The sequence below is a fragment of the Rhinichthys klamathensis genome, unplaced genomic scaffold (genome assembly GCF_029890125.1).
Source record: "Rhinichthys klamathensis goyatoka isolate OS25496 unplaced genomic scaffold, OSU_Roscu_1.1 h1tg000959l_1, whole genome shotgun sequence".
In the NCBI taxonomy this organism is placed as follows: Eukaryota; Metazoa; Chordata; class Actinopteri; order Cypriniformes; family Leuciscidae; genus Rhinichthys; species Rhinichthys klamathensis.
In genome coordinates, this window is record NW_026607277.1 from 70,001 (window position 1) to 95,910 (window position 25,910).

At 36.4% G+C, this 25,910-nt stretch overlaps 1 protein-coding gene and 2 long non-coding RNA genes across 4 annotated transcripts in view; all 3 read left to right on the forward strand.

Moving 5' to 3' along the window:
• The window catches only part of LOC130078714 (uncharacterized), a 2,543-nt gene extending 146 nt beyond the window's left edge, over positions 1-2,397 (forward strand). Inside the window, exons 2-3 of the long non-coding RNA XR_008805958.1 lie at positions 1,547-1,637; positions 2,089-2,397. This is a non-coding gene — a long non-coding RNA (uncharacterized LOC130078714). The remainder of the gene's footprint in view (positions 1-1,546; positions 1,638-2,088) is intronic.
• A 1,494-nt stretch (positions 2,398-3,891) lies between these two features.
• On the forward strand, positions 3,892-22,069 carry LOC130078707 (zinc finger Y-chromosomal protein 1). 2 transcript variants are annotated; one of them, XM_056244304.1, is made up of 8 exons: positions 3,892-4,163; positions 5,221-5,317; positions 6,486-6,830; positions 8,506-8,655; positions 13,589-13,708; positions 16,169-16,303; positions 17,406-17,540; positions 20,437-22,068. In XM_056244304.1, exons 2-8 carry the CDS (start codon positions 5,251-5,253, stop codon positions 21,747-21,749), a joined length of 2,265 nt encoding a protein of 754 aa, XP_056100279.1. In that variant the 5' UTR covers positions 3,892-4,163; positions 5,221-5,250; the 3' UTR covers positions 21,750-22,068. The 2 variants fall into 2 exon arrangements, with proteins under 2 accessions (XP_056100279.1, XP_056100280.1); XM_056244305.1 differs by lacking the exon at positions 3,892-4,163 and adding an exon at positions 4,345-4,574 and having other exon boundaries at positions 20,437-22,069.
• A 2,453-nt stretch (positions 22,070-24,522) lies between these two features.
• On the forward strand, positions 24,523-25,654 carry LOC130078713 (uncharacterized). Its single transcript, XR_008805957.1, has 2 exons — positions 24,523-24,808; positions 24,840-25,654. It is a non-coding gene; the product is annotated as an uncharacterized LOC130078713 (long non-coding RNA).
• Positions 25,655-25,910: the final 256 nt, after the last annotated feature.

Sequence of the window (25,910 nt, forward strand, 5' to 3'; positions counted from 1 at the left end):
ATTGTGAAATATTATGACAATTTAAAATAACTGTTTTCTATTTTAATATATTTTAAAATGTAATTTATTCCTGTGATCAAAGCTGAATTTCTCCAGTCTTCAGTGTCACATGATCCTTCAGAAATCACTCTATGATGATTTGATGCTCAAAAAACATTCATTATTATTATAAATGTTGAAAAAAGTTTTTTTTTTATTCAGGATTCTTTGATGAATATAAAGTTAAAAAAAGACATTGTTTATTTGAAATAGAATCTTTTGTAACATTATAAATGTTTTTACTGTCACTTTTGATCAATTTAATTCATCCTTGATGAATAAAAGTATTGATTTCATTTGTTTCTTTCCCCCAAAAAGTAAAATAAAAATTCGTACTGACCCCAAACTTTTGAATGGTAGAGTTTAATGTTACAAAAGCTTTCTATTTCAGATAAATGCTGTTCTTTCGAACTTTCTATTCATCAAAGAATCCTGAAATAAAAATGTAAATAAGTAAATAATGTTTTCAACATTGATAATAATAATGAATGTTTCTTGAGCTTCAGATCATCATATTAGAGTGATTTCTGAAGGATCATGTGACACTGAAGACTGGAGTAATGATGCTGAAAATACAGCTTTGATCACAGGAATAAATTACACTTTACTGTATATTCACATAGAAAACTATGGAAGCTTGTTTCTGCCACAGAATGAAAAATAAAAAAGTAATTGCGACTTTTTATCTCACAATTCTGACTTTATTTCTCAGAATTGCGTGTTATAAAGTCAGAATTGATTAATATAAAGTCGCAATTGCAGGTTATAAAGTCATAATTGATTGATATAAAGTCGCCATTGCGTGTTATAGTCAGAATTGATTGATATAAAGTCGCAATTGCGTGTTATAAAGTCAGAATTGCGAGATATAGTCTCAATTGCGTGTTATAAAGTCAGAATTGCGAGATATAGTCAGAATTGATTGATATAAAGTCGCAATTGCGTGTTATAAAGTCAGAATTACGAGATATAGTCTCAATTGCGTGTTATAAAGTCAGAATTGCGAGATATAAAGTCTCAATTGCGTGTTATAAAGTCAGAATTGCGAGATATAGTCTCAATTGCGTGTTATAAAGTCAGAATTGCGAGATATAGTCTCAATTGCGTGTTATAAAGTCAGAATTGCGTGTTATAGTCAGAATTGATTGATATAAAGTCGCAATTGCGTGTTATAAAGTCAGAATTGTGAGATATAAACTATTCTGAGGGGAAAAATGTCTTTTTTTCCTTAGAATTGGCCTGATAACTCAATTTATCTCACAATTCTGAGATGTAAACTCGCAATTGTGAGATAAAAAGTCTCAATTCTGTCTTTTTTCTCGCGACTTTATATCTCGCAATTGCGACTTTATTTCTCACAATTCTGACTTCATATCTCGCAATTGTGAGATAAAAAGTCGCTAATATTATTATTTTTTATTCAGTGGCGGAAACAAGCTTCCATACCAAACAAACCAAATGTCATGTTTAAAGAGCAATATTTTTAACATTATTTTGATGTGTCCAGAGGTTTTCTGGCTTCGACACGACGCTCCGCTCGCGCTCAGAACACTGCGGATCGCAAGAGACGCCTCTACGGCCTGACCGAGACTCACAGAGTAAGATATCATTTCTGCATTTGTCTAAACGTATAAGGTTCCCCATCACTTTCAATGCCAACAACTGTGCACTGAAATAATAGAAACAATTTTCAGTCAGAAATCGCAAGTAAATTTCACAATGAATTACTCAGCGAATAACACAACGACAAAAACAACATTTATTTCTATAGCACGTTTAAAGTGCTTAACACTCCCAAAACTGCACCAGTGTTGGGTTTAATGCATTACTGAGTTATTAATTACTGCAATTTAATTACCTTTTGCCTGGAAAAAGTAAAGTAAAGGATTACTCGTAATTTTTCAGTTATTTAATTACAGTTGCTTCAGATATAATTGCATTACATACTGTATCCATTACCATGCCGAACACTCGGAGAGTTGTCATGACAGAAATGAGAGGATTTTTGTGTTTTCTGTGGGACCAAACCTGAGTTACTCTCGTTTCCAGGTGTTACATGAACATATGGACCGCATTAATAACCATGACTTGAAGAAACAGAACGGGAAAACTGAGAAATGGGGCATCAAGATAGTTCTACCGTTAGTTGAGACCGAAGACTATGACGTAAACTCATCGGAGTCTGAATGGGAGGAAGAGGCTGAGAAACTGTGCAACTGGTCAAAGCAACTGGATATAGAGGCTGTCCAGACACCGGAGCTCATTTAGACGGACTTAGTAGACTTTACACTAGTAGATGCCTTGATTTAAGTATACACTACAAACTATTAGTGCATTATTCTGAGGATTTGAATTGGCAATTAAAATGTTCATTTATTATTAATTATGAGAACTTGGTAAAGGCTATTTGCAGTTCTGGGTTAATGGCTTCATTTGACATGATAACACTTGTATTTGAACATTTGGGCTCTTTTGTTTGATTTCACCTTTCATACTTCATCTGTTTCTGGGATGGATGTGTTTCGAGGGTGAATATGCATGGAGTACACATGTACTACAGTAAAAATGTAGTAATTCTCATGAGAAATACACCACATTATGTAACAAACCAAGCATGCCTGATCAGACAATTACTAATTATATTTAAACTACTAGTCCTATATTTAAAACAATACCTAATTTTTCACTAAACATGTGTTGAAAACTAAAAAACAACATTTTGATTAAGGGTTCGAGAAAGGAACGATGAAACACCAGGGATTTTTCAGTTGTGATAATAATTAATTAACGTTAATTTTATCTTAATATTTGATCTAACATATTAACTTAACTAAACTCCTGAGACCCAGAAAAAAAGTTTTTTGAATTTAGTGTTTTTTCATGCATCACATTGTGTAGACTAGCATAAGAAACAAACGGAAGAAAATAAAACATTTTTGAAGAAATATATATTGTATTCTATGTTATGCAATGTTTACTGTAGTGGACACCAGGAAAAACAATGTGATTTTTACAATTGGGAACAATAAATTTTTACGCTTCAGGATTTTTTTTTTAACCAAGCTTTGAAGAAAGATGATTCTCATGTTATGAAAGAAGATATAATGGAATGAATTGATATACAATTTTACTTATTTACTTTTACTGCAATATGTGTGTAAAATGGCCATAAATGGGTACCGTTCAATACAATATACACTGTATATAATCTGCATATTAATGTGTTCTTGGGCCAACTTGTAATGTAAAAATAAGTGCAATAATGGGAGTAATATTTGGCAACATTTTCATAATAATATCTAATATTTTATAGGAATATTTGATATACAATTTTCACTTTCACTATTCACTTGTTGCGTCTCCCAAAATGATTTAAGTCCTCATGTCTTCTACAGTGGACATGTATGATATCAATGCCCTGTTTTGTAACAGAAAGTCATATTGTTTAGAAACCTCATAACATTTTTATGAGATGTTGATTGATGACGAACAATTATAAAATTTGTCAGATGTAAATTATAATTTCAAAATATTATAATATTTCAATAAGAGTGCTAACTTTGATTACTAAATTAATATCAGTCATTTTAAAGACCAAGGAGGAGTTATTGTTATGGTGAAATTTCCAAACTTTTGGTGTTTCTGAAGAATGTGCTCTAAAACTGGAGACTTCCTGGGTCCCAGTGGGCATGGAAACGCAATGCATGGGATGACCCAACCAGTGGGCGCTTTTAATGGCCAAACAATGGAAACATACGTTACATCTTTAACATGCATTCGTCGGTCAGTGAAGGTTAAACAGTCAGTTTACAACACGCTTATGCACTTTGCATGGGGAAATTGTCGCTGTTAGCTTCGCGTTCGCTGGGTAAACGGTTGTTCATCGGCCTTCCGCGTTTTCCTGCGACTCTGCGCAGTGACGTGTCGCGTTGACGGCGGGTCGCGCGCTGTGGAGAAGCTGCGGGCTGAAGTGTGTGTGTGTGTGGAGCTCCGCCCTCCATGCGCACTCCGCGGCCCGCCCAACGCCCGCTAACTCCCGATCCAACCCTGCCCGAGTCTGGGGGAATCCGACGGCCTTGCCTGCCCGGGGAAAATCTGGAGGCCGCCCCGTGCGTTGATCTATGGTAAGCGCGCATGTACTGGTGAATCAGACCGCGCGAGTTTTATCCCGCAAGCTCGTTGCACGCGCACGCTGGATTTATGCACTGAAATCGCACGTTTTTGTTGCATTATGTTGCTGGAGACGCGAGGCCTCGGATTGGCCGCCGGGCCCCGGGCCTCGCACAGGCCGCACTCAGGCCTTGTTCACTGGGGGAGGGTTATTGTTTATAAATGCTCTTGCATGCACGCATAGGCGCGCGACACTAAACGCCCCTTTGTTTCAAAGCTGAGAGCGCGTGCTCGCTTATGTGTAATATGTATGCGTGGGAATTAAACGCGCGGTGTATTATGGCTCAAAATGGCGGGGTTTTGTTTTCAGTGGAAGGGGAAAAATTATGGCCACAACAAGGCGCCATGTTTATGTCCGGTTTCAGGTGCTGAAATACGAGGAAGCCGTCGCTGCTTTTCTCCGCGCGCGGGGGGTGGGAAGCTTCGGCGCGCGCTGCTACCTATTTTTTTTTTTTTTTTTTACAGTCTATGGCTGGTACACACATTCTTCTCAAATTGCATGAAGCTTCATGTGTTTCCTCTCATGCATAAAGCTTTTAATGGATTTTGCGTTGTATTTATGATGTATTGCATTATTTTATATAACACACCTAATGCACAACCGTTTATTGGTGCTCATATGTGTGTTGCATTAATTTTTCAGTCACTCATCTTGTCGCAGTCATTTGCAAATTTAAGGGACGTGCATGTCCGTCAATAACCTGCTCATATTTATTAGTCATATTCGTAAGTCTGCCTGTCTCTCTGCCTCCATATTTATATGTTTGCATGCATGTCTCTCTCTCTCTGTGTGTGTGTCTATTCAAGTGTACATCCATTTCAAACCTATTGTATGTTTACAATATGACAACTAGTTCTTGAAGCCTTTCACATTGTTATGATCCCCTTGTCAAGAAAGCAACGCTATGTAGGCTTCATTCTGTATTTACTGATTTCTTCATATGTAAATATAGCTGGTCATTGTGTGTTTGGTAATACATGATTAATTGTATGTGTTGTTTGTTGTGTCAGTTGTGCCGTGGCCAATGAAGAATAAAGACGATGGATGAGGAGGTGACAAGGCTTGCTCTCCGCTCCCAGGAGCCCAAGATTATACTGCATGGCTCAGGTAATAAACACATATATAGACACCTGTCCTTTCTAAGGTTATGATAGCGTAATGCTAATGTTCTATCATTCTCATTCGAGAGATACTTTGTTCACAGAAGAGAAAGATTAAGTTTAAATTTGTATGAAAACAATTTGTACATTTTTTAGATGTACACTTGCATATCAATGGCATTTGTTACATGATGGCATAAATAAGAAAAATCGAGAATTTTGTATAGTTATTAACTATAATTATAATAAAAAATATTTTTCATGTAATTAAATAAAAATGATATATTTATAGTTAAAGATATACAATTATAAATATACTTTTATTTTTGTAATATTTATATAATATATATTTAATTATTTAAAACATCAAATGGCACAACTCGCAACAAAAATATATTTTAATAAATAGTATTAAATGAATCTATAGTTTTTTATAATATATCATCATAATTAATATATATTATGTATATATAAATGTATATTATAAATATACATTTATATGTATTACATAATTACATATTATATATGTAGAAAAGCGTTATAAAATTGCAAATAATATATATTTTATGATAATATTATTATGATAATAATATTGTTTATTATTATTATTACAAAAATCTATGTTATGTTGTTATTGTCATCTAATGGTTTTATTGTTCAATTTAATTAAAATATGATAATTCAAAAATATATTTTTATAATATATAATTAGAAATATATTTATGCTTATAATGTATTACATATGTTTTTAATATATATATATATATATATATATATATATATATATATATATATATATATATATATATATATATATATATATATATATATATTAACAGTTTTATGTCTGCTTTTTGACAACAATTAAAACATAATATACATTATTGTAGTAATAATAATATAATAAATATTATTATTCATTATTAAATATATTATATTTATATTTATTTTATAAAAGTGTGTGTGTATATATATATATGTATATATATACTGTATATATATGTATGTATGTGTGTTGATTTACTTCTTTATTTTATTTGGAAATTTAGTAACCAGTGGTTAACCATTTCAGGTGGTCATTATGAATTGTGGTTTAGTGATCAAACTTTGACTCTGCCAGCAGTAGTTCTGGCAGGCACTAAGCGTGTGTGTGTGTGTGTGTGTGTGTGTTGCAGGGGAGGGAGGTGCTGGAGACGAGGAGTATGTGGTGGAGCTGCAGGAGACAGTGCTGGTGTCTGAGGTGGAGGGGGAGGGGGGGTCGGTTCAGGGCTTCTCCTCCGACGAGCTCGTCATCCAGGACGCCGTCGAGGACGTGGTTGCCGAGTATGTGCACTGCGATGACGACGAGGGCGTTGCCGTGGAGACCTGTGTGATGTCACTGGAGGAGGAGGAGGAGGAGGAGGATGGTGTTGCCATGGCAGAGATGACTGAGGATGTGTTGGTGGCGGAGGGGAGAGAGCAGGACGGCCTGGACCCCGAACACGACTCGGACAGCTGTGGAGACTACCTGATGATCTCCTGTAATTCACTCTCTTTCTTTCTTTCTTTCTTTCTTTCTTTCTTTCTTTCTTTCGTTCATTCGTTCGTTCGTTCGTTCGTTCGTTCGTTCATTCGTTCATTCACAACACGTCTCGGACAGCTGTGGAGACTACCTGATGATCTCCTGTAATTCACTTTCTTTCTTTCTTTCTTTCTTTCTTTCTTTCTTTCTTTCTTTCTTTCTTTCTTTCTTTCTTTCTTTCTTTCTTTCTTTCTTTCTTTCTTTCTTTCTTTCTTTCTTTCATTCACAACACGACTCGGACAGCTGTGGAGACTACCTGATGATCTCCTGTAATTCTCTTTCTTTCTTTCTTTCTTTCTTTCTTTCTTTCTTTCTTTCTTTCTTTCTTTCTTTCTTTCTTTCTTTTTTTCTTTCTTTCTTTAATCCGTTCATTCATAACACGACTCTGACAGCTGTGGAGACTACCTGATGATCTCCTGTAATTCTCTTTCTTTCTTTCTTTCTTTCCTTCTTTTTTTCTTTCTTTCTTTAATCCGTTCATTCACAACACGACTCGGACAGCTGTGGAGACTACCTGATGATCTCCTGTAATTCACTTTCTTTCTTTCTTTCTTTCTTTCTTTCTTTCTTTCTTTCTTTCTTTCTTTCTTTCTTTCTTTCTTTCCTTCTTTTTTTCTTTCTTACTTTAATCCGTTCATTCACAACACGACTCGGACAGCTGTGGAGACTACCTGATGATCTCCTGTAATTCACTTTCTTTCTTTCTTTCTTTCTTTCTTTCTTTTTTTCTTTCTTTCTTTAATCCGTTCATTCACAACACGACTCGGACAGCTGTGGAGACTACCTGATGATCTCCTGTAATTCACTTTCTTTCTTTCTTTCTTTCTTTCTTTCTTTCTTTTTTTCTTTCTTTCTTTAATCCGTTCATTCATAACACGACTCTGACAGCTGTGGAGACTACCTGATGATCTCCTGTAATTCACTCTCTTTCTTTCTTTTTTTCATTCATTCATTCGTTCATTCATTTTGTTGGTTAATTCGTTCACTCACCTAGTTGCCAGTTTATTTGTCGTTATTCATTTATTCCAATCAGTTTTTTGTTAATTCCTTCTATTATTTGTTTCTAATTAATTTATTCTAGTTCATTCACTCATTTGTTTCACTCATTAATTGTCCAGTTTATTTGTCGTTGTTTGTTTATTCAATCTGTTCTTTTGTTCATTCATTCATTCATTTGTTTCTAATTAATTTATTCTATTGGTTAACTAGTTAATTTGCTCATTTGTTCGTTCACTCGCTTAGTTGCTAGTCTATATGTTGTTGTTCATTTATTCAGTCAGTTTTTTTGTTCGTTCATTCATTTTATTTGTTCATTTGTGTCTAATTCATTTATTTCATTGGTTAACTAGTTTATTTGATCATTTATTCGTTCATTCACTAAGATGCCAGTTTAGTTGTTGTTGTTCATTTATTTATTCAATCAGTTTTTTTGTTTGTTCATTCATTTATTCATTTGTTTCTATCTAATTAATTTATTCTATTGGTTAACTAGCTCATTCGCTTGCTGTTCATTTCAGTCAGTTGTTTGTTTGTTTGTTTCTATCAGATCTTTTTGGACTCATTTCCCTTCATTCGTTTTTCTGTCATAAAACTAATGATCTGTTCATAATGTTGGTCTTTCTTCCTTCCTGCAGTGGACGACGCTGGTAAGATGGTGTCGGGAGACGGAGAGGAGGTGACGGTAGAGGGGGCGATAGATGACCAGGAGGTGGAGAAAGATGAGGACGGACAGGAAGTCATTAAAGTTTACATCTTTAAAGCAGACTCGGGAGAGGACGACCTTGGTGAGTCAAGTGTCTTCAAGAGATTGAGCCAGTGTTACTTTTGTATTATTTATATACTTATTGGCTAATATTTTGAATTGGCATTTATTTTTATTTTTTAATTTTATTTTTTAAATGTCCTTTTATTATTATTATATTATATATATATATATATATACACTCACCGGCCACTTTATTAGGTACACCTGTCCAACTGCTCGTTAACAATTAATTTCTAAGCAGCCAATCACATGGCGGCAACTCAGTGCATTTAGGCATGTAGACATGGTCAAGACAATCTCCTGCAGTTCAAACCGAGCATCAGTATGGGGAAGAAAGTTGATTTGAGTGACTTTGAACGTGGCATGATTGTTGGTGCCAGAAGGGCTGGTCTGAGTATTTCAGAAACTGCTAATCTACTGGGATTTTCACGCACAACCATCTCTAGGGTTTACAGAGAATGGTCCGAAAAAGAAAAAACATCCAGTGAGCGGCAGTTCTGTGGGCGGAAATGCCTTGTTGATGCCAGAGGTCAGAGGAGAATGGCTAGACTGGTTCAAGCTGATAGAAGGGCAACAGTGACTGAAATAACCACTCGTTACAACCGAGGTATGCAGCAAAGCATTTGTGAAGCCACAACACGCACAACCTTGAGGCGGATGGGCTACAACAGCAGAAGACTCCACCGGGTACCACTCATCTCCACTACAAATAGGAAAAAGAGGCTACAATTTGCAAGAGCTCACCAAAATTGAACAGTTGAAGACTGGAAAAATGTTGCCTGGTCTGATGAGTCTCGATTTCTGTTGAGACATTCAGATGTTAGAGTCAGAATTTGGCGTAAACAGAATGAGAACATGGAACCATCATGCCTTGTTACCACTGTGCAGGCTGGTGGTGGTGGTGTAATGGTGTGGGGGATGTTTTCCTGGCACACTTTAGGCCCCTTAGTGCCAATTGGGCATCGTTTAAATGCCACGGCCTACCTGAGCATTGTTTCTGACCATGTCCATCCCTTTATGGCCACCATGTACCCATCCTCTGATGGCTACTTCCACCATGTCACAAAGCTCTAATCATTTCAAATTGGTTTCTTGAACATGACAATGAGTTCACTGTACTAAAATGGCCTCCACAGTCACCAGATCTCAACCCAATAGAGCATCTTTGGGATGTGGTGGAACGGGAGATTCGCATCATGGATGTGCAGCCGACAAATCTGCGGCAACTGTGTGATGCCATCATGTCAATATGGACCAAACTCCCTGAGGAATGCTTCCAGCACCTTGTTGAATCTATGCCACGAAGAATTGAGGCAGTTCTGAAGGCAAAAGGGGGTCCAACCCGTTACTAGCATGGGGTACCTAATAAAGTGGCCGGTGAGTGTATATATATATATATATATTTTAATTTTCAGTTTTTTTTTTTCATTTTTATTCTTTTTAAAACCATATTAAAAAGTTTTAGTTATTTTTTGTGCTTTTGTCATTTTTATTAGTTTTTAGTTTTTCCATATATTTCCATTTTAGCTTTAATTGTTTAGTCATTTTAGTACTTTATTGTCAAGTCACTTTTATTTATACCTTTATTGTTGACAAAACCGGGCTAATATGGCCATGGTTCCTGGTTCTTGTAAGAACTCGAGCTGCTGCGTTTTGGACCAGCTGTAGTTTGTTTATTATGCATGCAGGGCAACCACCCAGTAGAGCATTACAATAATCTAGCCTTGAGGTCATGAATGCATGAACTAACTGTTCTTGCATGTGTCATTGACAGCATATGTCGTGGTGTAGATATATTTTTAAGATGGAAAAATGTGAATTTCAAATGAAAAAAGTGGCATTAAAGAGCACACCCAGGTTCCTAACTGCCGACAACGATTTGACAGAGCAGCCATCAAGTGTTAGACAGTATTCTGGGTTAATGCGTGCAGAGGTTTTTTGTCCAATAATTAGTAGGAAATTACTATTTATCAAAATTGAATTTTTATATCAAGTATGCATTCCGTAAATTTTGCGAATCTGTTTGTTTCGTCAGGGAGCAAAAAATATAGAGCTGAGTATCATCAGTGTAACAGTGAAAACTAATGCCATGCTTCCTAATGATATCTCCCAAGGGTAGCATGTGCAGGATGAAAAGCAACGGCCCTAGTACTGAGCCTTGCTGTACTCCATACTGAACTTGTGATCGATATGACACCTCTTCACTTACTGCTACAAATTGATAACGGTCAGATAAGTATGATTTGAACCATGTCAATGCAATTCCACTAATGTCAATTTAATTTGAGTAATTTAGTGGTTGATAGTATCAAATGAAGCACTAAGATCGAGTAACACTAATAGAGAGACACAACCACGATCATACGATAAGAGCAAATCATTTGTAACTCTAATGAGTGCAGCTTTAGTACTATGAAACGGTCAAAATACTGACTGGAAATCATTGCAGATTTCATTTCTTTCTAAAAAGAAACATAGTTGTGAGGACACTGCTTTTTCTAGTATTTTTGACAGAAAAGGGAGATTCGAGATAAGTCTGTAATTAACTAGTTCTCTAGGATCAAGTTGCATTTTTTAATAAGAGATTTAATAACAGCCATCTTAAAAGCTTTTTGTACGTATCCTAATAATGACAGTGATTAATTAAAGGGTTAGTTCACCCAAAAATGAAAATGATGTCATTAATGACTCGCCCTCATGTCATCCCAAGCCCTTAAGACCTCCGTTCATCTTCGGAACACAGTTTAAGATGTTTTAGATTCGTTGTTGATTTACTTTTACGTTTTTTTGTGTGTGGATTTTCTGTACTCGCAATCATTAATCGTGAACCATGATGATTGAACGACACAACAGCAGCGTGCGAGATATTGTGTCATAGATATAAATACATAGATCCTCATAAGTGGCTTACATATAGCGGCCCATTGAAACGGCCACTAATTGGTATTTATGTATATATTATGGTTTCTACAAGCGGAAATACATAATTGATATGCGACAATGACATTATTTAAAACTGGAATTTCTCTGGATTTACAAATCCTTGGGAACTTTGGGGATAATGTAAGTACACAACTGCATGAAATATATCAAGTGGAATTTGAATATTTTATTACAAAAATCTTACATATTGTACCTTTAATTAAAATAATGTTAACTAAAATAAAATTATATAGAAACTATTATTTATTATAATTGATTTAATTTAAGATTTTTGTCTAATATTTGTATTTTATTTGATTTCCACTTTGCTTCAATTATGGAAATTGATTATTAATATTTTTTGTTTAAAGTTCATCACTGGATAGGGGCCGATGATGAAACCCGCAGTTCAATAAGAAGTAGCAGAGCTGATGTGGGGATGTTTTTCAGAGTTTCTTCTATGACGTGTGACCGAAATTCAAACTGAAACTGCAGATTCATTGTTCTGGTGGACATGCTGGGTCTTTCTTGGGCATTTGCCACAGCTTCACTTGTGATCCAATTATGATATGCATCATGATCATGAGAATTTGTATCGTACTGTGAGGTAGTTGTTGGGACCCATCCAGACATTTTACATTTTTGCCACTGAAAATGTAAGGAAATGTAAGTAAAGATCGGAAAAAAATCCATGCTGTGTTCAAAATCACCCCCTATGCCTTCATTCACTATTCCCTACATTACTCCACTAATATAGTCCACTTGAAGGAATGAATGAAGGGCTGCCGCTTTTGCATAGTTTGTGCTTGCCGTTTAATAATTATTTTAAATTGATCAAACTGGCAGCTCCAGTAGTAATGAAAAGATTTATCTTAAACATCTTTCATGGAAACTAGCATGTTTAAACCTTAATTAAACAATTTAATAATCAATAAAAAAGGTATTTATACCTGCATCATGATATTACTCTGTAGCCACATTGGAACAGCGGTTTGGAAAATGTATAAAAATCAGTTGTACACTCATTATTGCGGTGCATTGTGGGATTGAATGAGTGCACTCGATAACGCCGATAATAGTGCCGTATTTAAAGGGGTGGTAAAATGCCATTTTCACAAGATGTAAAATAAATCTGATGTCCCCAGTGTGTGTGTGTGAAGTTTTAGCACAAAATACCCCACAGATATTTTTATATAGCATGTTAAAGTTGTCACTTTTTGAGGGTTTGCTAAAACACACCGTTTTGTGCCTGGCCCTTTAAATGCAAATGAGCTGCTGCAGAGGGCGGGGTTTCAAGAGCTCGTGTGTGTGTGTGTGTGTGTGTGTGTGTGTGTGTGTGTGTGTGTGTGTGTGTGTGTGTGTGTGTGTGTGTGTGTGTGTGTGTGTGTGTGTGTGTGTGTGTGTGTGTGTGTGTGTGTGTTAGCAGCTGCGATTACCTCACGCAGCAGACACACTAAAATGACAGAACTGTTATGAGATGCACACAGAGTGAATTTCTATTGCATGTGAAAAGATGGATGCTAAAGTTTGAGCTGACTCACAAATGTACTCTTATACAACAACTTTTCCTCTTCTCAACATGGACTAAGTGTCCCGGGGGCGGGGTTTATGTACATTTTAGGGTTGGTGATGTCACTAACCCGGGAGGAATGTCGTTTAGTCCCTTCCAGCCGTTTGTTGTAGTGCTTTGAACTTTGAGCGTTGTAACTTTGATGATGTTGTTTATGCTCAGACAGCAAAATTTCACACTAACTAAAGTTAGACAAGTGAAATCATACTTTAGCACCCCTTTAAGGGTATAGGGGGAGATTTCGGACACAGCCCAAGTGATGCAAATTTCATTATTTTTATATAATTTTGGATAATAACAGTGTGTGATGTTAAAGCAGCATACAGAGTTCAATTCCCCTAATGAAAACACAAGTTTTGGTAAACGCTGGGCATCCCTAAAAAGCCCTTATCTGTGTTCTGTGTGTCATTTATTAACACCAGATCGGCGAGTAATTGTGTGATGCTTGATTTGTGTGCAGGAGAGACGGTGGACCTCAGTGAGAACGAGGCCGTCGCTCTGGCTGAGCCTGTGATTCGTCCGCTGAGAGAGAAGATGGTCTACATGTCTGTGGGAGACGGTCATCATACACAGACTGATGGTGAGAGACTGATTATCTAACGCATCTGTGACGTTTGCAGTAGGACTGGGCGGTATGACTGTGTATTAGGGGTGGGCAATATGAGCAAAAATTCATATCACAATATTTTTAACTGTCCGGACGATATCGATATTATATCGCGATATGAGAAGAAAAAAATTGGAATCACATTGTAGTACACCTTAGTTAAATTACAGGCAAAATATGTATTTTAACCCTATTACTAGAAAAAGGTGAGGGATTTGATTGGACATAGACCAGAATTTTTTTTTTTATTGTGCCATTGTTTTTCTCAAAAAGTGCAAACGTGCAACATGAGGTAGGCCTGAATTCACTAGTTATCTCTTTCCACTTTTTATTTTGCGGGGGTCAAATAATTCCTTCGTTAATAATTCGTAAGATGAGTAACACTGGAGTTTGGTTTATTGAATACGTTATAATCAATAAATATGAAATAGTGTGATTTCAGAGAGGTTTGACACTTAGGCCTAATTGAAGACAACATTATGTTAACCGAGAAGTTTTTGTATACTGACCAAAAGAGAGAAGTAGGCTACATCCTGCTAATTCAGTGGTGAGAATTTAATTGTTGTTTTTATATATATTGTTGTCCATTTATCGAACTTCCATACCTCTTATATAGTAATTATATATTACTATGTATCAATTTACTAATGCTCGGACACACGCGGTCTCTCTCGCTGTCGATCGCGGAGTTCGCTTCGCTTTTATCCCGTCCGGCGCCTCATAGAGAGACGCTGTGTGTGTGTGTGTGTGCGAGAGGCGCGTGTGTGACAAGACGGAGTGACACACTGTCACAGTGACAGAGAACGAATACACTGCGTGTTTTAAATGGCGTAAAAAAATAAATAATAATAACGAAACGCATTATGTGGCGGCCGGTGTTGATTCTGTGGACACAAGAGGAAAAGGTTAAGTTCAGCCTCGACTTTCTATCGTCATTAGTAGTGTTATTTTAACGTTGTAAAGAGTACCAAATTGAACAAAACAATATAACTACAAAATTTGAATTTATGAATATCTAACGGTATTCTCGGTATCGCAAAATTCATATCATGGTACAACATAATGCCGGTAGTCACGTTCATACCGGTATAGCGCCCACCCCTAGTATGTATACAATGCAACAGTAGAAATTTGGCATCAGGTCTGACGTTTATACAGAGGCAGATATAATTGCAAGCATTGAATATATGAGGTGTTGTTAAGCTCAACACAAAGTTTTGTTGTTTATGGTTGTGGAGCAAAATCATTACTTAGCATGTTAATATAACAATAAATGGACATGCTTACAACAGGCTATTTTACTAGTTTATTTATTTAAAAAAAAATTTAGTCTTATTTTTATTTCAGTTTTAGTAATTCCACAAACTGAAACAAAAAAAAATTGCCTAGACTACTAACTGACATAATTTTTTTTCTACCAGTTAACAGTTTATTATTTCAGTATTTTTTTTCAATGGATTATCCAAAAACAGGCATTCATACATGATTATTTGATACAATTTTGTATTAAAATCTATTTTATTTAAAAGTGCACTATGTAGGAATTCCCTTTTTGTCAAACAGCGACCCCTAGAGTCGCTGTGGAGTACTTGTACTGTCGTAAAATAACGAGTGGAAATAAGGTGTGGCCCCTGGTTATTTCTGTTTGATGCTCATTCTTGTCCTTTTTTAAGTGAAAGCCTGACCGAGTGAGACTCTTGTCCGGTTTTCTCACGTGGTCAGTTTCTCGTTTTCTTTTCCTTGACTCTTCCGAGCCTGTGGTCACATGACGGTCGTAAAGCGATACGTTCTCCAGGCATTCTCCAGGTCACATGACCTGGCCAAAGACGGTCCGTCTTCTCCAAACTTACATAGGCGGTATTTCAAGAGGGCAGCCCCGCTCGGAGCATTGATAGTGTCAAGCGCTGTATATTGGCCTGAGGAATCATTTAAAATAACTCATATGCGTCAACTCTTTTGGCCAAAAGTTACACGGTGTGCCTTTAATATTTTAAGTACTTAAATTTCCAGCATAAATAACTATATTGTGATGTATAGCATTACTGGTATAAAGTAATTCACACTGTGCTTTAAGGTTTTAGCTATGCTCTTCATAACACGTTTGCTTGATATTGGCTGCAAAAGCTCAAATAGCCTCTTAGTTTCGGCTCAAAGCGCTTCGTTCTTTCTGTTCTGCAAATGTCAAATTATGTAACTTTCTGGGAACTTGTCGAACCAGTTATTATTGTCCCAAACGTACTCCTGTTTGATTTACTAAGCTACAAATTCAATATGTTTTCAAAGATGAAACTTTGATTTGAAGGATTGAATTGGTGTGAAACATGCTAATTATGTGGATGGTGTCTTTGCCAACATTATTTTTTATTTTTCGACACTGTTATTGAATATTTCGGTGTGTTTTTGTTTGGTTCCATGTGTGTGTTGTGTGTGCAGGAGGCTCTAAGCTCTCGGATGAGGTGTACATGGAGGTGGTGGTTGGAGGCGAGGAGCCGGTTCCTCATGACAGGCCGTATGATGGCACCGCCCTGAGCAAGGACTTCATGCCTGTGGCGTGGGCAGCTGCATACGGTCAGGACACTCGAAACGCTTCCTCATTACACAAACCCAGATCATGTAGGAAAACAGGAACTTAAACAAGCTAGTGTCTATTGCCTACAAACAACACCATGCATGCACACAGGAATTATGAAATGTATTGACTCATGATTTGTTTCATTCTCAATTTGAATATATATGAGGTACACTACATGTAAATTTTTCTCTACGGAAAATAATCTCAACTAATGCTGTAAACTATACAGGGAACCCTGTCATTTGGTATAATTCTATAATATTAAAGTTTAAAATGAACACCTCAAAAGTCCAAACTACTAAATTCAATTGCCATTTATTTTTAGATATAATAATTAACTCTCAAATTAAAACTGGTTTGTATACAAACATTTAAATTGCATATTTATAACAGTGTTTATAATGTCTTTAATAATAACAACTTTTTTTATGATATATTTGTTTCTACTCAAATTCATTTTTTTAAATATAAACATTTAAACATTGACTGTCATGACGGATTTATTCAAACATACATTAAATAAAGAAGTAAAGTGTCACACTACATTAAAGATCATCAAAACAACATTTATTGTTTGAATTTCGTGATAAAACTGACCGAATTTGCGACACTTTTTTCATATCAACAAAGCAAAAAGTATGTTTTTTATTTATTGGATGGCAGGCGCTTACAAATAATGTTTAGAGAAGTTATGTTCGCGCATCAGATGAAAACAGCATTGAATAAAAGATCGATTCTTGGAATATCAATTCAATTAAAATCGGGAAATTGATATTGTCAACCCAGCAGTGATGAAATGTCAAAATACCCTTTCTTTTATGTGCTGGACAGACACTAGAAACCTTCATGTCAAATGTGATGGAAGTGCTGGTTAATCTGAGTTTAATTATGCATATCTTTTTTCTGGCATTTAAAGCTTTTCATGTTTGGAAGTAGAAACTGTGTTGCAGAAACATACACTTACTGTGCTCTCATGTTGTGTTTGATTATAGTGGTTGACTGATATGAGCATTTAGAAGGACAATAACGTTGTGATCTTGCATTCATTAGGATGTTTCTTCTAGTCATAAATCATTCTTGAATATGCTGATGTCATAGGTGCGGACGAGGGCTGTGAGAACCGTAACGGTGCAGCGAGCGCGTTACTGCACATCGACGAGTCGGACGCACTGGACAAACTCAACCGGCAACACGGCAAGAAGAGACGAGCTGAACCCCGACAGGTCCAGACAGGTATTAGCACACACACACACACACACACACACACACACACACACACACACACACACACACACACACACACACACACACACACACACACACACACACACCAGCCACTGACTGCTTACAGGAGTAGCTCACTTCAGAATGAAAATATCCTGATCATTTACTCACCCTCACGTTATCCAAGATGTTCACGTCTTTCTTTCTTCAGTCGAAAAGAAATTAAGGTTTTTGAGGAAAACATTCCAGGATTTTTCTCCATATAGTGACTTCAATGGGGTCCAACGGGTCGAAGGTCCAAATGTGAGTTTCAGTGCAGCTTTAAAGACTCGACACGATCCCAGCCGAGGAATAAGAGTCTTATCTAGATAAACCAGCTGACATATAAAAAAAAAATATATATATATACACACTTCCCGCATCACATAATCATGTTTAAAGGTCACGCGTGTTCTCGTTCAAAAATGTAGGGTTGGGCGAAAAACTACATTTTCTCCTCCAACTTTAAAATCATCCTGTATTACCTTTTATTTTATTTTATTATTTTATTTTATTTTATTTTATTGTAAAGGGCATTTGATTTAGTCTTTGCACCTTCACTTTGTAAACACTAGGTAGTGCAAGACGATTATTTGTAGTTAAAAAGTATACAAATGTTTGTTTTTTTAAAATGAGCGATGGTTTGTCTAGATAAGACTCTTATTCCTCAGCTGGGATCGTGTAGAGACTTTGAAACTGACATTTGGACCTTCAACCCCCATTGAAGTCTTTATATGCAGAAAAATCTAAGCTTTTTAGTTGTTGTTATGATTTAGGGCTGCCAAATTAAAATTCGAATTTCGAATATTCGTCAAATGTCAGATAAAAATCCACATTCATATGCAAACACGGTGCATTTGAACTTTAGGTGTGCATCAGCTTATCAAAGGCACGCGAGATGTGATGTTGCAAGAGTCATTGTTGTGTTTTAATGTTTTTGTTTGCCTATCCAGTTGAACCCATTAGATGTGGCGCTGATACGTCGCTCATTCAAAACATTGCAGAGATAGAGAAGCTCAATGCAGAGAAGATCTCGGTTACGTCGAAACCAGAACTAACCGTTCACACAGAACACATTTTCTGCAACACTTTTCCACTGTTTTCTATGTAAACAGGCGCTAGATCAGCGCTTTGGCTTTTTGTATTAAAATATGCTGTTTTGTTCATAATTATTTATGCAATTTACTAAATTATAATCGATTTATAAACGTTAGCTTAAATGCTATGCACTTTTACAGACAGCCATATTATTTAATTGCTTTAAATAAACAATTTAATGTGGTGCATTAATATTTTGCTCATTGCGTCCTCTTGTGGCCTCAGGAGACGAGCCAAAAGCTTTTTTACTTTTTTTACATTTGAATTTAAAAGGCATAATATAAGTAAAAAAAAATCAAATTTGATTCTGATTCTGATTGGTAGTCAACAGATTTTTTTAGTGTCTGATCATTAAAGATGATTTAATGATAGAGAATAAGAATTCTCTATTCATTTAATAAAGTTCTTTTAAATGTGTACTTATAATTCACTGAGCAAATTAAAATGTACACTAATTATTGATATGGTTATCAGTAGAAACTGACTGACGAGTGGAATGACCAATAACTTCACACATTTATCAGTGGTGGTGCCTATATTGTGTTGTGTGTGTGTAATATATATATATATATATATATACACACACACACACACACACACACACACACCTATATGATACTGTCTGATATGATCATCAGTGTTATCAGCCATTAACTGTCTTTTTCACCTAATTAACGGTTATATTTTAGCTTTTTTAGTCAAGCAGTTCCAAAATCTTCCTGAGGTGTTGTCAAAAGTAAACATCATTCATAAATAAATAAATATTTTGTGTGGATGGAGCATATGAGAGTCTTAACAGTGTGTCAAAATCTCTCAATACCTGAAATGTCTTATAGTGTGATGCACTGAAACTCTTTGAAAAGCATTTTTTCAAGTTTTTTAATTATTACTATACAGTCAGTTTTTGTTGGTTAAGTAAGAGATTACATGGGATGTTTATACTTTTATCTTTTGCACTGCAGGACCATTTAAAATGATCGAGTGAAATTAAAAATTATGGTGAAAAGAAATGTGACCAGTTATAGCAGAAATATACATTTAGCCTTAGTAAAAATATATGAATTTTTACCTTATAAGAATAAAATAAAGATAAAAAATAAGACCATTTGTAACTAACATGTTTTTAAAAGGTTTCTGGTGGAATTGAATAAAGTAAATGATTGCCATCATTAATTTGTATGTTGTATTTAGTGTTATTTTACTACTATTTATTTATATATATATATATATATATTCAGTTTTCATTTTCATATGTGGTTTTGTCGTTTTATATAACTGTTTAATTTATGAATTAATTATTTTATTTCTGTGTGTTTTTATTTATTTCCAGTTTCCAGTTAGTAATTTTAGTTCTCTAACTAAAGGCAACATTTTTGTTCAGTTTGTATTTCATGTAATGCATATATCAATGAGCTCATTGTTTCTGCCTTAAATTATTACACAGTTTAAATTAATACATTTTTAGCTAACTGTGATTTGTATATGTACATTTCGAAAATACATAACTTGGACAGTTTCCTCTGATAACAGATCACTCTAAAGTATAATGTGGACCATTTTCTGGAAAGCTGCTTTGAAACGATGTGTATTGTGAAAAGCGCTATACAAATAAACGTGAATTTAATTGAATTTAATATATTTGATTTCAAATTGATTTCAATTAACATAAATGCTTCTTTTAATAGTTTTAGTTCTATCTGCATAATGTCAGCTATAAAACTGATTTTCCTTCATCCTCTCACTGTCCGTATCTCTCATTCCTCCCCAGCGATCATCATCGGTCCGTACGGACAGCCTCTGACGGTCTACCCCTGCATGCTGTGCGGTAAGAAGTTCAAATCCCGCGGCTTCCTGAAGCGACACACTCGCAACCACCACCAGGACGTGTTGAGTCGCAAAAAGTACCAGTGCACGGACTGCGACTTCACCACCAACAAAAAAGCCAGTCTGCACAACCACATGGAGGTCCACGCGCTCAGCAACAAAGCGCCGTTCGAATGCGAGACCTGCGGTAAAGAGTTTCACCAGCAGGCGGCGCTGTTCTCGCACCGTCTCCAGCACCACCACCGCGAGCAGAAAACGCCCACGGCAATCGCATCGCCCTCTCCTCCCGCCGCCACGGCGAAGACGCACAAATGCAAGTTTTGCGATTACGAGACTGCCGAGCAAGGGCTGCTCAATCGCCACCTGCTGGCCGTTCACAGTAAGAGCTTCCCGCACATATGCGTGGAATGCGGGAAAGGTTTCCGCCACCCGTCGGAGCTAAAAAAACACATGCGCACGCACACCGGCGAGAAGCCGTACTCGTGCATGTACTGCGATTACAAATCCGCCGATTCGTCGAACCTAAAAACGCACGTGAAAACGAAGCACAGCCGCGAGCTTCCGTTCCGCTGCGAGCGTTGCGGTCAAACGTTCGCCGAGGAGGACGAGCTGACGCAACACGCCACGACACACGAGGACGCTCGCGGACACCAGTGCAACCACTGCGACCATCGCAGCTCCAACTCTAGCGACCTGAAACGGCACGTCATTTCCGTGCACACTAAAGACTACCCGCACAAGTGCGCCATCTGCGGGAAAGGCTTCCACCGGCCGTCCGAGCTTAAGAAACACTCCGCGTCGCACAAAGCCAAGAAACTGCACCAGTGCCGCCACTGCAACTTTAAGATCGCAGACCCGTTCGTACTCAGCCGGCACATCTTATCCGTTCACACGAAGGAGCAACAGCAACAACAGACGTCGCAACAACCGACTCCGCCCACTTCCGAGTCGTCGCCACCACAAGCCCCGCCCACAGAAAAGAGCGCCCCCAAGAGGACTATAGGGGCGGCGGAGTTAGCGGCGCCCTCGGTAAAGAAAGCCATTGGCTCCAAGGGTCCGCGGGAAAGGCGTGTGTATCAGTGTCAGTATTGCGACTACAGCACGGGAGACGCGTCTGGCTTCAAAAGACACGTTATTTCCATCCATACTAAAGACTATCCTCACCGCTGTCAGTACTGCTCGAAGGGCTTCCGGAGGCCTTCGGAGAAAAACCAGCACATTATGAGACATCATAAAGACATGGTGCCGGGAGAATGAACACCTTCGTTTTCTCCCTCCGCTCACTTCCATAAAGACACTAAACGACCATTGATTTGAAATCCCTCATGCTAGAAACTCTTACAAAGACCTTTCATGCATAGCAGCGCGCACGTGTGTGTGTGTGTGTGTGTCTGTATGCGAGAGCGTGCATATGAACGTGCTTTATGCTTAATGATCACATGGTCTGCAGTCTTAAAGGAACAGTTCACCCTCAAATTTAAAGGGTCGTCATTCACTCGCCCTCATGTTGTGTAAAACCTGCATGACTTTCTTTCTACCAAGGAATGTAAAAGTTTTTTTTAGTTAATTTAAAAAAAGAGAATATACCGTTTAATCTTTTTTTGCATTTTATATTGGCTTAATATTTAATTTAATACATTATGATAATGCATCATATAAATATTAAACGTTTTGTTAATGCTTTACAAAAAGGTTCATTAGTTAATGTATTAACTAGTATGAACTAACCATGCGCAATACATTTGTTACTGTATTTGTTAATCTTTCTTAATGTTAGTTAATAAAAATACAGCTGTTCATGTTAGTTCACAGTGCTTTAACTAATGTTAACAAGATTTTAATAAAGTGGAGTTCATTATTAGTTCATGCTATCTAACGTAATGTTAACTAATGAACCTTGTTGCAAAGTGTTACCAATGTTTCTTATCATAAATGCTCTAAAAAGCACCATAATAATAGTCTTTATGACTTTATGCGCTATATTCCAGATCTTCTGAAGTCGTGATACATTTTTGTGACGACAACCCCAAATTTAAGGTGTTATACACTGAAATTTTCCTCTTTTCTCTAGGAAATAAAACAGCATACGACATGAGGGTGAGTAAATAATGACGTTTTTGTTTTGGGTGGACTATTCCTTTAACTTTAGACGCTTTATGTTTGGTTGTGTACCTTAACAGATGAAGCTAATATGTACATCCAGCCTCTGGGATCAGGTGCATATTCCTGAAGCATTTTTGAGTTTTGCTGTCATCAAGCTAAAATAGTCTGAGCGCATAAACTCTCTGAAATGCTTTTTGAATATAGGACCATGTGATGGATTTCTCACTCAATCTTGCACTTTACTAGCATGTCCGTCTGCTTGATACCTGCTTAAAAACGTGGACGTTGTCAGATGACACCAGGAAATGTTTTTAATGTTCAGAAAAACGTTGGAAATTACCAGGCTGTTTTCCATAGGCACTAAAAACTCAGTCTTATTTTGCAATGTTAGTATGATCAGGACAGGGTAATGGGGAATGTGTGGTCTCTCAAATCTGTAATGATAGCAGGAAGCGTTTATCATGACTGATCTGTTGAAGAATCAAACAACTACATCTTCTGTAACAACTAATATGTTTGAAAGGAATAGTTCACCCTGAAAGTGAAAAAGTCATTTACTCACAATCGCATTCATGTTTTTTCCCATTAAGCTTTTGTTTTCATTATAGTGACGGGAAAGCTCATAAAAAGACCAAAAAAAAATCCGAAATGGTCACGATTAGTCAGTATTTGCTCAAAATTGAGGCTTTCATGTGATTTAAAGGGACAGTTCAACCAAAAATAAAAATTGTCGTCATTTACTAAAGTTGTTCCAAACCTGCATTAAGTTGTTTCTTCTATTGAACATAAAAGATGGTATTTTGAAGAATGTTTGTAACAAAGTAGTTTCTGGTCCCCATTGACTTCTCTAGTGTAGAAAAAAATACAATGGAAGTCAATGGGGACCAGAAAAAAATGTCTTTTTGTGTTATTAATACAGGGTTGGAACAAGTTGAGAGTGAGTAAATGACAGTATTTTAGTTTTTTTTTATGAACTATCCCTTTAACTTCTGCTCTGTTTCTTAGAAGTCAGAAGATTTGGAATATATATAACAACATAAAAGTCATATTTACTACTTTTATTGCTTTTTTTGTCCGTTTTGGAGCTTTTCAGTCACTATATTATATACATATATATATATATATATATATATATATGAAAAACAGACTTTTGGACATTTTACTAAAAATCTCTTTGAAAATACACGATGATAGAATTTTTCTTTAGGTGAACTATTCCTTTAAGGTTTATGCAGAACTAGTTGTCTTACTGCTGCATTTCTTTTTAGTTTAGTTTTAACTTGCTGGATCAAGTCCATTCACCTCCAGAACAAAGTTGTTTTAAACACAGTTCTCTGCCTTCACTTTCCTATCATTGTTGGTCATTTTGAGCGCATGCTGAACCCACGTCAGGACACTCATAGAATAGCTCTATGAGACTGCAGCAATGCATCTTGGGTATGTGAGACCAGATGCTCCCTTTTTCATTTTAAAAAAGCTTGAATTCTTTTAATCACGCAAGGGTAAATGTTTTCTCATGTTGTGAGTTGATTTAAATGCATTTCATTTGGATGTATGGGACCACAGAACTTACTAAACATGTTGACTAAATGGGTAATTGTCATGTCAAGAGCCCGCCTGGGTCATTTTTAACCCAACAATCAAGAGAGATAAACAAAAACATAATGGTAGTATTTTCTGTTCTGATTTGTATTTAAATTAGCATAAAAGGATTGTATTTCAGTAAGTATTTTTAGATTACAGTAATGATATCCCCATTGAAAATGAATCATTATCATAGGAATTAAATAAGAATAAAAAATAGCACCTGTTCATGTTGAAATGGTGTTTTCATTACTGTAAAATAAAATATAAAATAATTTTACTGCAATACAAGTATTGGTATTTATATTTTTACTACCGTTATATAAAATAAAATAAAATAAAAAATATGAGAAATTATTTTCAGTGTCACAATACAAAACTTAGTGGTCCAAATAGATTCAAAATATAATTGATTATTTTAATCTCTTGTTTTTGGGGTGAAATTTGACTTGAGAATTTTGGTGTATTTTACTATTTTTTTTTTTTTTTTGATATTCAGCCATATGAATTCTAATCACTATATTAGATTCAGTTTGCCAATCATGTCTTGCAAAAGCATTTTTGATGACCCTATTTGACAGTATCAGGCCAAGCGTTCCTCTCATCAGTGTACACAACGTGCAGTATGAGTTTTTATTTAAAAAGTCTAACTACTAAAAGATTAGAAATAATCATATTTCTGTGTGTATGTGTATGATAGAGTGATAGCAGAGTTTCCTGGTTTATTCTCAAAGCAATGCATCAGACATGTTTGCCGTTGCCAATCACCTCTCACCTTTAACCCTTCGAGTGACCGTTCAAAGTGTGGCCGTGGTCAATGCAAACACACACAGTATAGCCTCCTGATGCCTACTAATCGTCTTAATAGTCGACGTCAGACCTCTCTCAAGCTGGCATCCCTTACAGTTACCAAGACAAACTAAAAACTGGAATTGACAAGGCAAATCATGTTGGAAATGCTCTGTTTTGTGTTTGTATGTAACGTTAATTGAATCAATTTGGATCAAAAGTCCACTAACCTGTGATGGATGATGTCATACCCAGCTTTGCATGTGATTGGCTAGAGGTTTCCAAAGGAACTTGAAAAAGCCTCTGTGTCTGAACAGCACCATTAGTAATGAGGGCCACGCGTTCTTCTCGCTCAAACGATGCCATTGGTCGGGAAGGGAGTCGGTCACTGCGCTCGCTGACCGAAGCACTTCCTCCTAACGTTCCCGGGCCTCTTCCTCTCCCTGTGATCATTTTTATACTGCAGATATTTATTTGGTCACCATTTAAACTTTGTTGTATAGTTAAATGTAAGTAGGAATCTATGGGACTATAACTTATTGTTTTGTACACAGATCTGTAAAGAGAGAGTGTAGATGTAAACACTTTGGAAAGGGGAGTTCAGAACTTTGTGTTGTCATGGATGTATCTTCACATTTGTTTAAAAATGATAAAAAAGGAAATAAAAGGCAAAGTATTTTCCTGCATTCTCTGTTCATTATGGAAGTGTGGTTCAAGGTCTTTTTTGTAAATGCTTCCCATTTACATTTATTCATGTTGGAGATGCAAAGCTATTTACTGTGTGTGAAGTCCATAAGATTTATTATTTATATGCATTAATATGAATACAGTACCAGTCAAATATTTTGGACACACCTGACTGAAATTGTTTCTCATAAAGAGACTGAGCAGCAGAAGAGCTGGACTCTAAACAACTTTGAAAAAAAAAAACATTATTTGTTC